Source organism: Rhyacophila brunnea, unplaced genomic scaffold, assembly GCF_057557595.1.
Source record: "Rhyacophila brunnea isolate RB1 unplaced genomic scaffold, BYU_Rbru_1.0 scaffold_23, whole genome shotgun sequence".
Lineage (NCBI taxonomy): Eukaryota > Metazoa > Arthropoda > Insecta > Trichoptera > Rhyacophilidae > Rhyacophila > Rhyacophila brunnea.
Window position 1 is genome coordinate 21,281,838 of NW_028232893.1, and position 16,412 is coordinate 21,298,249.

At 37.7% G+C, this 16,412-nt stretch overlaps 1 protein-coding gene across 1 annotated transcript in view; it reads right to left on the minus strand.

The window, feature by feature from the left end:
• Nucleotides 1–16,412, minus strand: part of Chc (clathrin heavy chain) — a 50,743-nt gene that overhangs the window by 13,821 nt on the left and 20,510 nt on the right. The window contains exons 3-19 of the mRNA XM_085950665.1: nt 15,684–15,938; nt 14,691–14,879; nt 11,444–11,698; nt 11,161–11,357; nt 10,258–10,438; nt 9,739–9,932; nt 8,488–8,714; nt 7,660–7,831; nt 6,671–6,949; nt 5,791–6,009; nt 5,480–5,622; nt 4,403–4,537; nt 3,791–4,013; nt 3,354–3,528; nt 2,862–3,016; nt 759–983; nt 197–437 (exon numbers count right to left, since the gene is read on the minus strand). Of these exons, the coding sequence (XP_085806791.1) occupies nt 197–437; nt 759–983; nt 2,862–3,016; nt 3,354–3,528; nt 3,791–4,013; nt 4,403–4,537; nt 5,480–5,622; nt 5,791–6,009; nt 6,671–6,949; nt 7,660–7,831; nt 8,488–8,714; nt 9,739–9,932; nt 10,258–10,438; nt 11,161–11,357; nt 11,444–11,698; nt 14,691–14,879; nt 15,684–15,938 (3,465 nt within the window). The remainder of the gene's footprint in view (nt 1–196; nt 438–758; nt 984–2,861; nt 3,017–3,353; nt 3,529–3,790; nt 4,014–4,402; nt 4,538–5,479; nt 5,623–5,790; nt 6,010–6,670; nt 6,950–7,659; nt 7,832–8,487; nt 8,715–9,738; nt 9,933–10,257; nt 10,439–11,160; nt 11,358–11,443; nt 11,699–14,690; nt 14,880–15,683; nt 15,939–16,412) is intronic.

Below are 16,412 nucleotides of genomic sequence, written 5' to 3' on the forward strand. Positions count from 1 at the left end.
TGAGCAAGGACCACCGATACTTTGAATACTGACTGACACTGATTTGAATATTTCCTGAGAGCACGGCTCATTGGCCTGCAGCTTACTTCATACATGACCAAATCAATAGTGGTCAAAGTACAATTTGTGTACAAGACACAACTCCAGAAACAATCACATAGAAAGAACGATAAGTAACCCTAGGGCGTGTACTGACCCTGGAATTCCTTGAGGTGCACAAGGGTGATGGCGAGGCGGGCAAAATTGCTGACGTTGTTGTAGAGTAGCTTGGCCGCATCGTACATGCCGTCACCGAAGCAGCGGTCCCCAATCTTTTGGATGTCCGCGTGATTCGGTCCAGACACAAACTCTTCTAGGTCAGCCAGGCGAGACGTGCGTGCGTATGCGTAGATAAGTTCTGACTCGATGTACGATTCACGTGCCTTCTTGCGGGCCATCTATTAAACACACAAAAATATGATGTAATTTTTTTCATTTATTCAGGGTTGGTATTCAACCAGCCCAGAGCTCATGGAAGTCGCAAATCTGAAGAATACATTGGTACTAATATGATATAAATCACAAAAGGGTGCTTGGACATTTATTCTTGATGCCATCTGACAGTGTGACAATCCATGCTTTTAAGGGACAACCTTCCTTGGTTCTGCAGCAATACCATGCTACAAGAGTGATTTAAGCACAAAACAAAATGCCTCGGAGCCTAGAGTGTGAAACACCCATTAGACTATTGCTACAAGGAACAATATTGACAAAGTTACCTGGAGATATCTGACAAGGTCCTCCCAGGAGTCGTTGGCAGTAGCAGTGGCCACGACGTCCATGTATGCACTAGGGTCGTCGGCTTTGATGTACGAGTCAATGGCCTCCTTCACCAGCCCCTTCTGCAGCTGCGCCTTGGCCAGCTGGGACCAAACGCCCGGCTCGTTGCAGCGTTCAGCAAATTCGTACGCTCGGTCTAAGTCCGTCACTTGGTCGATCAACACCTGACAATTTCAAAAGTAAATCGTTATGCCAATTACAGTGATCTGGCGATTTAAAGAGTTAATTGTAAACTTCATAGAAAATGGAAGTACAAGTTGAATAAATTAAATTTGATGGAATTTCATGGACAAACATGGTTTAATGAAATCAATCTGTTCTAGTATTAAATTTCCATGTGCAACATTAAGTAGGTGACGGATAACATCCATGTGTACAGATTTGGCGAACCGAATAACGCTTCCATCAAACCCTTACCGCATCTCGAACGGGCTTTCGATTTTCCGGTAAATTCCTTTGTAAAGACAAGTGCACAAACTATGATTAGTATGAAATTAGTGAGTCTCTTTTGCTGTGTGTGAAGTGAATATTATTAAATCAAAGTATTCCTCGAGTATGTCTCACAGTCCGATAGTAGTAATTCAGATCAGTAATTACAAATTGTTTGTCTTGATAATGGTGTGAAAATCGAAACAACAATCGACTAACTTCATATTGTTTATAGAATTATAATTTATTGTGAGTACAGTAAAGCCCCGTTAATATGAACACCAATGAACTATAATAGTCACCACTGAATTATTAATCTGAAAGAAATTATACCAGAAACCAATGATACAAAATTGCAAAATACAGTTTAACTGTATTTTTGCGATACATTTTGACCCTGTTCATGCAATATTTTCGAATGCGATTTTACGCCAGATGGCGTGCAAAACGTATAATTGCGTTCATCCAGATTTTGTATATAAGCATCTCACCGAACCCGAACACCTAATGCCCCTCTACCATAAGTTTAGCGAACCGATTGGTAAATATGGCAGAGTCGATGTTTGACAGATTGCAACTGACAGCCCGCGTTTGTTGATAATAATTGTCATACGCACTTGTTTTCTTCCGTATTTCATTACGATTCAGTGAATTATTTTGATTATTGTCTAATGGTATTATCTATTTTACAATTGATCCTATAATTGGTGCTTCATTTTATTCAATCATGATTGCTTTCTTTATTACTAAACTTTGCTTTCGTGGATGAAACTAATCTACAACGCCGTAAATTTCCTAAAAGCGATAATGGCTTTCGGATTCAAAAGTTTCGTTAGTAAATCTAATTAATATATATATATATATTAATAACTCAATTCATATTATAATTGTGCTGGAAACGATTTATACATAATACATGGTATACTATCACCATCAGCATTTACTTTTATTTGTTTAGATAGGTACCTACCTTCCGCGATAGTAATCATGTACTTACTTCTCAAGAGTATTATATTTGATTATGATGATGCTATAATGATTATATTTATTCAATAACGTTTATTCGGCATTCGGATTATCCGGCCATAATGTAATATAAGAAATAATGAGTATGTAAATGACGTAGCGATTTTAACATCTTTCATTTTCAATATTGGCATTGTATTACTACTAGCGGTATCTCGCGGCAAAATGCAAAAATTACGTCCTGTGTCGTTTTTGTTTGACGTTTAAGCGTCCATAGCCATCAAACTTATTAAAAAGTGACTATAGAGAAATATATTCTTCTGATTTTGGTAGAATGAATACTTATCCAAATATGCGAGCATACCCGAACACTATGATTTGAGTGAAGCATAACGGAACACAAAGCGATGTCTGTATACAGTTTCGCAAGCACTTCCATGAACACTCGACAAGTTAGTAAATGGTTGTTAACGGAAACAGCGTAAGTTTGGAGGGTAATAAACGATTCGGTTTGACTTATTCCATGGATAGGGTATTTGTAATTCGTTATTCGAATTTCGATCCTGACAATTTCAAACTAACAGGGTTTTACTGTATGTATATAGAAAATAAAAATATATTTAAAAAAATGAGTGAAATGCGCCTACCTGAATGGCAGAGGTGTTGACGTCGAATTTCTTGTAGATGGCGAACGCCTCCTCGTAGAGTTGATTGTTGATGGCGATATTGGCGATGTCGGGGGCGTCGTAGTTGTCCAGGCGGTTAATGTATTCCATCACACGAGTCCGGTCCGCCTTGATCGCTGCGAAATTCACATATTTTTACAACATCCTTCACTATACATTGTCTGTTGAGCGATGGCACTACTCACCAACGCTTAGCAGCTCATTCTATAATTATTGTTATACTATTAACACACAGAACAGATTAATAAGATAGAAATGCTAAAGCCAGTCACCATAAAACAATACTTTAAAGGCAGTTGGTTCATGACGGAACGGTCAGGGCATTAAACGCACGGAATAAAATGCCCCTTGAATGTCCTCAATATCGCCAATATTGAATGGGTGTTTACGTGACAAACTTTAAAGCATATTATGACACAATACAGGAGGAAGGACATTAAATGATAGTGTTACCTGTCAAGATGAGCAAGTTCTGAAGGTTGCGGTGATCGGAGAAGACAGAGCTGTCGAGGACGATTTTCTCGAGAAGTTCGATGAGTTCATTGGGAAGGTCCGCCGTCATGAAGGCTTTCACTGTCACCGAGATATCTTCGGGATCTTGAGTCTCCGACAGAGCAGTCTGTACCACCTGTGCACATTATAAAAAGCCAATTAGTATTTACCCTGTTAATTCTAAATCCATGTACAGTTAAATTTTGAAACTATTTTAGAAATTACGAAAACCTTACTGGCCACTTAAAGAATCTATCTAGATACCGTATTTAGTACAATGAATAATCAATCGCCTAGGTCAGGGATTCTCAACTGGCTGTTGATCAGGTAAAATAAATTTATGTTTTCTATTGTAATCAATCAGCGGGGAACATGATAAAAAGATGCTATGTATATACCTGATCGATGAGCTGCCTCTTGAATGGATTAGGATCGGCAAGCACTTCAACCCAGAGGTCAGGGTCACGCCTCCTGACGAGGTATCTGGCCTGGGACTTGAACAGTGAGTTGTCGTTGCACACGGCGATGAGTTCTCGGTCGCATTGGCCGCGCTCGTACGCTACGCACGACAGATGTGGATCGCGCTTCTCGCAGTAACGGCCCACCACTCGCGAGTCGTACCTGCATTCCACAACAATTGGTTGGACAACGGGATAAAGGTTTAATCCCAAGAAGTTCATATGGGCCTACACAGATTGGAGGTTTGTTAACAGATTTTTGTTTTTACGAGAAATGGATGTTGGCCACTTGCTCAACCTAATAGGTCCATACTCCGGGTCCAAACACACTGGGACCCATGACATTATAAGCCGACACGTCACCTGCTTGGCCATCATGGCGTAGAATTTACAATTGTCTATTTTAAACTTAACATGAATTTACTCAACTTCGTCACTGGTGCACCTGTATTTGTGGAATCCTCAGCAACTCAATTATCGACTATTGTGCAATGGGTGCGGTCCGAATATCAAGAGTATCCGGCGAGAAAATGAAAAAGAAAGATAACTTACCATTGGTTCTCTTTGAGGAATCGCTCAGGGTTGTTGTTGGAGTCGATGTAGATCTTGGCAAGAGCGTTGTGGGTGGCTGGCTCCACGCAGCCCTCGTGCACCCTCGACTCCAGCCATGGCAAAAGTAGCTTCAATCTGGATACAACAAAATAATTCATTTAACCAAAAAGTTTTGATTACAATTATAGGGAGTCAATCGTTAGTTTTTAGTATTACAACACATTAAGCTGATTCAGAAACTTGTTTTTTGTTCAATCCTACGATCATATGGGCCTTCATGGAGGTTGTATTAATAGATTTTTGTTTTAACAATAAATGGATGTTAGCCACTCACATGCTCAACCTATTAAGCCCATACTGCGGGTCCAAACAACATGTGAATTTACAAGACCCGGGACTGACAACAATATAAACATGACGTTATGCGTGACGCGTTAATGGCTTGGCCATTGTCGGTGTTTTTTTAGTGTAGTTGAATTAGTAGCTATAACAAACTTAATTGGCAAATTTGAAAATAGCAGATACACAATCCTGTTTATATCATGGCTATTTTTGGTGGCTTTTTTACATTTCATTATTGTATAGTTCAATGATTTGTTTTGATGCCAAAATGTCAAATTTAATTATACACTGTCTAATCCTATGACTATCCTAAGCCTAAGCTTATCTTAGCAAAATCAGCACATAGAATCATGTACATATAAATGTCGTTAGCTAATTGGGTGAATCTAAAATAATAGCGGAATGTCATAGTACATAGGTGTGAAGTTCTCTTCAAATGAACATGCAATATGAAGTCAGCTAACTGAGTCGACCAGATGTACTTTTCTTTCTTCAACTTCACACATTTAGGCTCTATCTCCTCCATAGAAGGTTTTTTTTAATTGTTTTATATATTATTATTTAGGCGCAGTCCAGAAGAGAAGGTTTTTTCGACATCTTTCATTCAACACGTCGCTGGAGATATTTGAGAAAGGACCTTCTCATCATACCATCACCGATGTGAAAGAAACTGTTGTATTGGCCAGGTAAGCGCAGCAAAATTGCTTCTATAAAAGACAACTGCAGGATAAATACCTGTTTCTCTTTTCTACTTCAGCAACCAGTTCGTCGGTGGAGAACTGCCCTCGCACTACCAATATCAGGTTCTTGATGATGTCTTCTGAGCAGTCTACATCCAATAATCCTCCCACCACCACTGGCAGACGAGACGGATTCACCTAGAAACGCAAACAATCAATTATTTAGTTTTGCATCTTAGATTAATGCTCTGTCTATAAAAGAATTTTTTATTAAACGTCTTTGTTTTAACTGTTATTTCGGTGACTAACCATTACACCATGGCAATCAATTCATTCTTATGGCAGCGGGTGGTCAAAGGGACATACCTTCTGGACATAGATCTCAATGTACTTCTGCAGACTGTTACGGTAGAGGTAGAGCACGAGGTCGTGCACAAAGTCAAAGCGGTCGCACACGATGATGAGGGGCAGCTGGTCGGGCAGCTTGGCCTCCTTTAGGAAGTTCTTCACGCGCTCCGCATTGTAGCAGTTCGACTCTCGGCAGATGCGCTCCACCTCCTTGATCTGGCCTGTCTTGCATGCCGCCTAAACACAGACAAATAAATCTATTAATATCATTAAATTTGTACGTATGCAGCTGGTTATATAGGATTGAAATCGAATTAAATCGGTTAAAAAATATGTAATAAAAACCACCGAAATACATATTGTATATATTTATATAAAATTTATAATACTATTATATATACTATAAATTATTAATAATACCAATCGATATCAAATTAATATTCTTATTGAATCTAATAAAATTGGAACATCTGCAATACTAAGTAACTAACAATGTGTAATTTTTTGATTTCACTGCTATATGGCCATCTCTTTCTGGTAATGTGAATATGCCATATAGCAGTGAAATATGGTGTCATGGTGAACTGTGATATGACAAAATGTAATACATACAATTTACATGTAACCTTTTAATATAAACTAAATAGTTATCCATTGGCAGTAGGTACCTTTTATTACAGTCCGATTATAGACCATATGGTTTCGCTTGTTTGTCTGGATTAGAATTGAAAAATGGAATGTGTTATATGAATGTGTCGTATGAAGGTATCGAAACCCTATTAATCTATCTTCTGTCGAATTATTCAAATAACATAAATATTCTGTAACAAAGATCATTTTGCCTAAATGCAAATATGTAGGTCACTGAAAGAAAGCTTCACCGAAAATAAACCCATACCTGAATGTACTTGAAGTGGACCTCCTGGTCCTGGCTGAAGTTAACGATGGAGCCAAGGAAGTAGAAGAGACCTTCGTAGGTCTTGAAGCTCTCGAAGAGGTCGATGAGAGCTTTGGTGGTGAGCTGCTCGTGGTACTTGGTTGCGATCTGGACGCAGATCTGCAGGTTCTGGCGCATGTTGGCCGTCAGCATAGCCTTCAGGCATTCCAGGGAGTCCTCCACCGACAGGGTGCCGAAGAAGTTCACCAGCCAGTCGGCGGCAAGCAGATGGGTGTGCACCTGAAATTCATTTCGCACACTATTTTATGATCTGTTCCAATTAATAGTACAAGACACAGTTGAGGGTGGGAGAATATCAGAATGAAGGCATTCAGAACATGACGTAAAAACAAAGAAAACAAGTGTTATCGATATTTAAACAGAAGGCATGGTTATAAAAAGAGTAGCGGTACATGGATGTACACCGAGTGAACCAAGTAGACCTGATTTAAACAAATATATGAAACAACATCCACCTAACTCCTCTCACGCAAGTGAAATATATCAGGTTTGATTGAGCACAGTTATTGCCCTCTTGGTATATACCATTTAATTATCAATCTTTTCTAAATTTTAGACTACTGTATGTAAAAATACTTAAGAGAACGTAAGAGAAAAGGAGACTCAACAATTACCTTTGAATTCTTTTCACCATAAGGCCTTACTTCAACTGATGCAAGGCCCAGAAAATAGACCCAATCTCAAGCCTGTTTCGAACTAAGGAATTATTAAATATGCTAGTATTATATGTGTACGATTCTTGGATCCATAATACGTCTAATCATTTCAAAAATCACTGTTTCCATACAAAGGAAAAATTTGCAAACTGTAAATACCAAGAATGATTGTCATTTTGTATAATTCGTTTAAAATCTGTATAAAACAAAAATTATAACGTATACTGTTTTACAGAGACAGACGATATTATAGTAATGTAAAAATAATCTTACCACAGCCCGTTTGATGTCGTAGAGGTCGGTGTAGTGCTCCAGGGCCCTCTGCAGAAGACCAGCCTTCTCGCAGAGCTGTGCCACATGCGGGCGGTCGTAGTGCGTGAACATTGTGTTGCCAAGGATGGCGTCCGCCACTTGCGGCGCTGACATCAGGTTCATCTCCAGCAGTCTGCCAAAACAAAACAGGGTTCAATTTTAATCATAGTGTAGTTCGACATCATCAGATATTGAGCTTATTATTTAATTATTGAGCTTATGGGGCCTCACATGGAGGTTACTTTTTACAAGGAATGGTTATTAGACATTTGCCGAAAATATTGAGAAAATTCTAAGACTGTCTAGTCAGGCAGCGGCACTAAATTGTGTAATGCTAGTTATTGCTTAAATTCGAATCCAATGCAGTAACCTACTCGCAGAATAATACGGAGATTTAAATTACATAATACATTGTTCATATTATTAATTAATGTATGTATTAATCATTTTTATTATCACTTTCTACAAACATATTACCATATCGTAAAGTTCAGTTTCGTGCTATGGCCCGATGGTCTTGGATTTTGCACTGGATCAAACACATATTGAAAAAAAAAACATGCATTTTTGAGTACCGTACCAACCTGTATACTGTACGTGCTAAAATCTGATACCCCCCGGGTGTTTGTGTTCAAAATTTTTTTTTTGCTTTATGTATATTTCATTGACTTTATTGATTGAAAAAAATATGACACTTTAGATAGTCTGGCTGTTATGCAGATCCCTGGGATTCCATAACGGTTTTTGCACCACTGCTCAGGGCTGATATAAAGGGTAAATTGTGCATACCTTGTCTGAAGAGGTCCCTCCTCAGGTCTGTTGTTCTTGAGGGCGTCGAGCAGGAAGGCGGTGCACTGCTGGACCATGTTCTGCTCCATGAAGACGTCCACGATCTGGTGGATGTCAGCCAGAGGCTCCTCGTCCGCTACCAGCATCCCGGCAAAGCCCGCACCCTGCTCGGGGCTCGTACGCATCACCGATCGCAGCAGGAAGATGTAGTCCGGCATGTGTCCTACCTGAGAAACAAATTACAGTGAAATTATTTTATTATATCACTGGTCATTTATATCTACTACTGTCCGACAACAAGAAATCGGCGATAACAGTTGCTAGAGACGAGAAGACTGTTCAGTAATGTACCCTGTTATGGCGGCAACACATGTTAGAGACGTGTTTAAATAATCGGCTATATTATTAGATGTGACTCTTTTTCTTCTTCGCAATAAACCAAAAGTTTACTAATACTAATTCTAACATCATCCCTGAGCGTTTTAGACATATATTTATTATAAAAAGCTTCAAATTACGTAAACTGACAGATCCGTACACCACGGGAACATAAAATGAAATGATAAATATGGAGGCGTTCCTCATCTGCATATGGAAGTGTGATTGATTACCTACACCGGAGAGGATTGTTAGTTCACAGTTTTAACACGTGGACAATAAGTTTTTGTCCGGCAATACCAAAAAAATCTGAATATTTACACTTCATATAGGTAGAGCATATAGACCTTCACAACGTACAGTTAGCTTTACAGAATGTGACCATGTATATCAGTGACGAAGACTCGATACTAAATGATTATTTACCTTTAATTGTAGAGAGATTTATTAACTACTTTCCAATACGGAATGAACAGGTGTTTTCCATGTATTTATTCGACTGTAATCCTCATCATAAAAAGTATGAAAAACGCCAGCACTGTCTAGTGGTAAAATAAAAATATATCCAGAATTGTTAAGCGCATTACAATTTTGCACTTTCAGGGACCCAAATAATTATAAACAAAAACACATTGGTATGTGAACAAATATTTGCTTTTTTAAGGTCACTGATGAATTGATTTCAGAAGTATGTTATATATTTATGTATATAAAACATGCACCATTTTTTATTGCCTGTAAACTTAATTGCATTGATTTCATATCTAATCGCAACAATTGAATGTTTTAATCATTCTTTAAATTACATGTCACTTTTACTTGTTTAATCTTCAGCATGTCAAATAACCAATGAAGTCACTGTTGTCTACAAACCTTTTTGGCGTAGAGAACAATCTTTTGGAACTGGCCAGTCTCGGCGAAGCACTGAATGACTTTGCTGGCAACATTAGCCCTCAGGTAGACGGAAAGGGCCAGGGTGGGGTCAGCCTGCTTCACCAGATCTCCCAACTCTTCGGAGCACTCCAGCTTGTCCTCCTTCAGCCATTTTTCTAGCAGCTGTTTGCGTCCTGCCAACACAAAAATAATTACAAACCGCACAAAAAAATAATTATATCTTATATGGCTGTCTCAGAATAATTTAAGAATGCGCTGCATCCAAAACATCTATAAACACCAGTGGCAATGTGGAGATCCAATATAAATAATGCACACTAAAAAAAAAAAAACTTTGTCAGTCATACATATTTGTTTTCATTAAATTAAGAATACAATTAGTATATGGTGTTGGTTAGTTTTTAAATTTCAATTAAGCCAATCAATCTATACAGTAAGGCGAACTGTACAACTCAAATATATAAATTCAAGACGTAATATTATAAACAACCACCCTACCTTGTACAAGAACAGGCCGGCATAGCTCAAGAGACTCGTGTTTGTTGAGCTGTGTTTGGTCGAGGAGTATGCCGAAGTACTGCAGCAGTGGGGAGGTCTGGCCGGCGGGCGTGGGCACTTGCTGGAATCGCTGGATGGTTGCCGGTGTTCGCAAAATACCTTTGGGGGCATGTGCTGCCACCTATAATAAAAAAAACTCATTATCCAATGGTAAACATAGCAAAGGACGATGCCGCATTTTGTGGCTTCAGACCCTCTGTGATCGGTACGAGTGCAGCTTCACCGAACCGTTCTGGGTAGCAGATGAAAGAGCAAAGATTGCCCTGATAGTGGCCAACCTCGGATAGGAGATGGCATGATAAGAAGATAAGGTTTTGTCATAAGCATATAAGCCAAAGCAATATTTCAATGGCTCAGTTCCATAGTGCTACAAATAGGAATTAGTAGTTTTGAGTAATGGCTGATCAAAGTTTTGACTCACCTATACTGACTTGTGGAAAAGTGACAAAAACATCGGCTCTATGAGGACAACCAGTAATTTTTTATAATTTTGAGGAACCGTGAGGAGCGACATTGCTAACATAACTCAAAACTCGAAATTTTTGACTTATCGTACTATGGAACTGAGCCATTTGAATATACATAATTTGAAAACACCACATGTCCCACTAGAAAAAATCTTTTTTCAAAAAAAAAATATGACACTCGACGGGACTTCAACCTACAACCACTGGATTAGCACCTTTTCGCGGATTAAGCTACGGGCATAATCAACTAAATATGATTAAAAGTGTTTGATTTTCACCATGGCCTGTATCCTGTAACAGCACCAAATTGGTGCCGGTTGGGTCCAAGAAAAGATTATGTTTGATTGAAAAATACATACAAGACAGCGTTGCTTACCTTGGCGGCTTCACTGTACTGTCCATTCTGGAAGAACATGTTGAACTTTCTGACGAAGAGGTCTTCCGCTCCGCCTAAGTTGTTCCGCACGGCCATGCGCAGGGCCAGGTCGGGATTCTGTAGCACCGTGTTGATATACGGTATTATATTCTCCTCTTCCACTGACACGGATAGCACTTGACCTTTCCTGTTTACACCTGTAATTGGTGCAATAAAAAAACGAAATCAGCACCATATGGAAAGCTTATGTTAAACTATTTAAAAAATACAAATATAGTCTCACCGATGATACCGCCTGAAGCCTCGTGCGGCGCAGTCACAAAAATAGTGTCTGAAGAAATCCTGTTCATGTAGATGCAGGTGCCTGACTCGATATCGTACATGTGGATGTAGCCGTATTTGGTGATGAGGTAGATGACGTCGTACTTGGGTGATACCTGCATGGCTACCGGGAAGTCGTTCTGCGCCTCGGGCGGGAAGAACACGTCAACCGCCTTCTTCGGGAACGGTTGATTTCCAGCGTGCGGCTGTCCCACCTCTGAAAGACAAGAAATAAAAAGGTATTTCATAACTGAATATCTGCTAGCACAGTAAAACCCCATTAATATGAATACAATTATTTCGAAATTCGCATTAAATCTAAATTATGAATATATTTTTCTGAGAAACTAATTAATTTGATGATATATGAATGATGAATATCTAATAAAGAAAATTCTCAGAAAAAATACTGACTCACATTAGGGTAGTCAGTGTTTATTATTCCACAGATGGCAAAATATTGTAATCCATAATTTATAGCCATTGCCAAGTCGGGAGCAGAGATCTATTGAAAATGAGCTAACCTTTAGTATGCCATTTACACTGACTGGCAGAGACGGAGGATGTTATTGTCAGTTATGAAAAAATATAATAGTAGGTAGAGGTATCAGACAATTCACAGAGTCGGCAAAAATTCTCTAGCACACTATATTATAGTCTTTTTGTGTAGAAACAATACATCTGTTTATTCAACTTAATCTTATGAGCAAATAATACAATTAACATTTTTGTTGAATTCAAAATTTTTACTCAGTGATTTTTGTATAACTCTGACCACAGAACGTGCGAGTGAAAGCCAATCGCCATATAACAAGACTTTGAAAAAGTTTTCGTTTCATCTTAATGAGTCAGGCCATTAAACGCAAGAAATACAAAGCGTCCGGAAGATTCTCAAATATTACCAACAGTGAATGTGAGTCTAGTTTACGTGACATATTTTGACACATGCATTGAAAATAACATATTCCTTAATACACATTCAAATATATCCCATGTTTCTCTACCCGAGAATCGTACCTTCTTACACTGACACCCAGTTCACTTATTTTTGTGTTCTCTGGTGTATCATTTTTTTATATTCATTAATCGTATTACAATTTTGAACCATTGACTTTTCTATGATTTTCAAAAATTTAGATTTATAGCGATCTTCGCTAATTAACAGGACGGATCACTGCCAGAGACGGAACATCCTGTTGGATTACCTAATTATTCCATCTAATCATATAATTTTAAAATAGGACAAAAACTGACATTTGAGTCGTATAGTATCAAAAGTAGAACTGTCGCATATATGTCGAAATTGAACTAAGTATGCCACATTATTCTTCGGATCATAATGTATGACTAGCAATATAATATTCGAATTAAAATCATATCTGTGTGATATAAAATCGTGAAAGAAAATAGGGCTTGGTATCAAAGTTAGAACTGTTCACGTCTTTGGAAACACAAGTAGAACTGTTCGGTTTCGACCAATCACAGAGTTGCTCTAAGTGACGTCACAATATGCCCGCTCATACATATCGTTCAGTTGTGACTGTTGACATGCCGTGTTTAAAGTTGAGTTTTTTATGTTTTTTTTTTACCAAAACATATAAATACTGATAGCTAGTCCCCTCATGGAGTACCAACCAACACCAGTAATAATAAACAAAGGTCGCAAGAGAAGCAGAAATCCTGAAAAATGACAGGCAAAAATCGACAAAGTTGGCAGGTCAGTGCGTGTAAAATCCATAGGCGTACCTACATCAAATGTTTTGAAAATATTACTTTTTAAATATTTTAATTTAATTTTATTTATCCAAGTTTCAACTATTTCAAAAACATAGTGCTAATTCTTTTTCATCCTCGGACGAATGAAACCTCAGTTGAAAATTTTCCTATAAGGATAAACCGCTCCTGATTCATTAAATAAAGTGGATTTTAGTACAATTGTTTTTATGAAATTTTATTTATATTATTAAAACTAGATTAAAACCCCCCCCCTCTCTACCAATCCCCCCTCTCCGCCAACAAGAATAGTTTCTATAATTATTTGGATTGTTTTTGTTCACTTTTTGTTTGTGTTCTTAAATCTTATTTATTTTCTGTGAACTGCTTATTTCATTCCTTTTTTCTTATCGATGACATATTAAGTTTTCTGAGTCCAAAAGAAATATGAAGCGTTCAAAACGTTAGGGGAATGTTTTAGTCTAGGTAGAGAATTTATATCGATCAGATTACGGGAAACTAAAGAATATTATACAAGAAAAATAATAACATTGATACGATTCGTCCATTTACAGTTGCAAAAAGGTTGCCAAGTGAAAGAAGTTTTTGAATAAATTATTAACTAAGCATTATGGGCCACAATGGTAAACTTTACCTAGGTACTCTCCAATTCTATAAAAAAAAAAACATGTGATGAAAATAACTCCCGGATGACATTCTAAATGAACTTAAAGTATAGATTTTATTCCGTTATTATTATTAATACCTAATACATTGGAAAATATGTCCTATTTTCTTTATTATAAAATATGTCATACAATAATATCTCTGTCTCCCTGTATGTTTATGGTTTCATGTTATTCTTTTAATACCCACAATATTTAATCAATTTAAAATTAAAGTTTTATAAATTTTATGTAGGTACCTATTAAAATTGAAATCAATAAATAAAAAAATACATTATTTTTATTATAATGATGTACTGCACTGGTAAATTTGAATTACTTCTTAGTGACGTCATCCACAATTGTTTGGGATCAAATACAGAACGTTACACAACCTTGGTAACAAAGACAGAACTGTATACTATGTGAGTATCAAATGTAGCACTCTTCACTTTTAAAACATGTATATTTAATTATTTACAACAATCAGAATTCTGACATACGTAAATTCTGTTGTGTATTTCTAATTTATAAAAGTAGAAAAATATTTTATGCTTTTATAAAACTCAAAAATCCAACAAAGCGTTTTTCGTCATTTTCTCGAAACGATGAATAGTGCACAGTTCTACATATGATTCTATACGACTCATTTATCCAAATCTATCCCAAATACATTTTTTTCAAGAAGAACTGTTTTTCAGATACAACATTGGTGAGTTAATTATGATTAACTTTTAATGTAATTAAAATTGTCACAATTTTTTTTTGCAAATTATATTCGGCATGACAGGTACACCTATCTGTCGAATTAAATGACAATATGCAACTCACCGATAATGTGTAGTTTGCCACCCTGCACAGTCCTGACAGCGAAGCAGAAAAGCGTTGAGGTCTCCGGGTTGCCTTCCTGCTTGAACGTGGCGAAGGAGGCCGCATGACCTTCGATTGGCTGCGAACATTTCCGTTCAACTGAATACAGCTGCATAGCGCCCACCACACGGTTCTGGAGGGCAGATATACCTGAAAACAACCATCAACACTCTTTACCTCACAACATAATGGGCCGGACAGGTAGGTCCACCGCCTTGATAACTGCTGGACAAATGCAGTCACACATTGACACCAAAAGGGAACTAGGTTCCAGGTTCGAATCCTAGATCTGGCCAAATTCACATATTGTTTTTCAATGTGTGTTTGGACACAGAGTATGGACCTAATAGGTTGAGCAAGTGGTCAACATCCATTTCTCGTAAAAACAAAAAAATCTGTAAATACAACCACCACTTCGCCCACAACCCACCCATATGATCTTCTTCGGAAACCGGATTAGTAAAAAGTGCATGGCAGCAATGAACAAGAGATTCAACGGAGGAACGAACGATAATGATGAAATTTATAAGATATGGAGACTACGTATAAATAACATATTACATTATATGAAGGGACATAATATTGTGTCCTCCTATACATGACACATTTCATATTATGAATTTTGAAGCCGGTTCAATTTTCAAATTGAACAATTGAATCGCTTAGTCGCTAAACCCGCTCTGGAGGGTTTTTGAGTTTCGAGTAACTCACGAAAAACTGTTTTGTGCATTTAAGACAATGTCAATGTTGATGCTAGTAGTGATGATGTTTTTATAGCGATTTTTTGACGAGACCGGGGGATCTATCGATATAGCACATACGTACATTCAAAACTAATTTTATTGAAAAATTGCCCAGAACGGGTATGGCGACTAAGCTACACAATTATACACATGGTAACAAGTTCATTATTACCTCCATTCAAATTTTATTCAATATCTTTAGTTATCTTACCGACTAGCAACAGCCAGGTTTGCTTGGGGTCTGTTCTGTAGTTGATGATCTGACAGTCTGCGAGTGAAGGGTGTCGGTCGAACATCTTGACTGGCGTGGAATCCCCCTCCATGGACCAGTGAAAGACGGAGGTCTTGGTGACCAACGCCAACGTGTTGAGGGAAATCCACTTCCAGAAGAGGACGTCCTCCACCATCGTGTGCGCCTTCATCTTCGACTTCATTTCGATGTTGAAGATCTGCAGGGTTTTTTGAGCTGCAAAAGTATTTCTGTTTTAATATAAATCATTATGCATCTATTCCTAGTACACAGCACCATAACAATTTTTCTGTATTCAAGATAATAGTCCGCTTACACATGGATTTACTGGTGGCAGTATGTATTGTCGCGACCATAACAATAAAATGCAAATGTAAACACGTATTATTGTGAAAGTTGCAAGACTGCATGCATGGATCAAAAGTTTCCGAATTTTCACATGATTGTTGCAACTTACATGACATAATATGCGCTGTGCAGTAGAATGATAGTGGCAAACCTGCCGGAGAAAATATGAACCACACAGAGCATTTTGAAGTTTGCCATTTTCACAACCTGTCAAAAAATAGCAACACAAAATGACAACAACGCGTCTCGCTTACGCATGAAGAATGAGATTGGCGAGATAGTTAGCACTTTAGAGTGTAAGCAGTAATTATTGTTATGATAGTTTAATTTATACGCTATTGC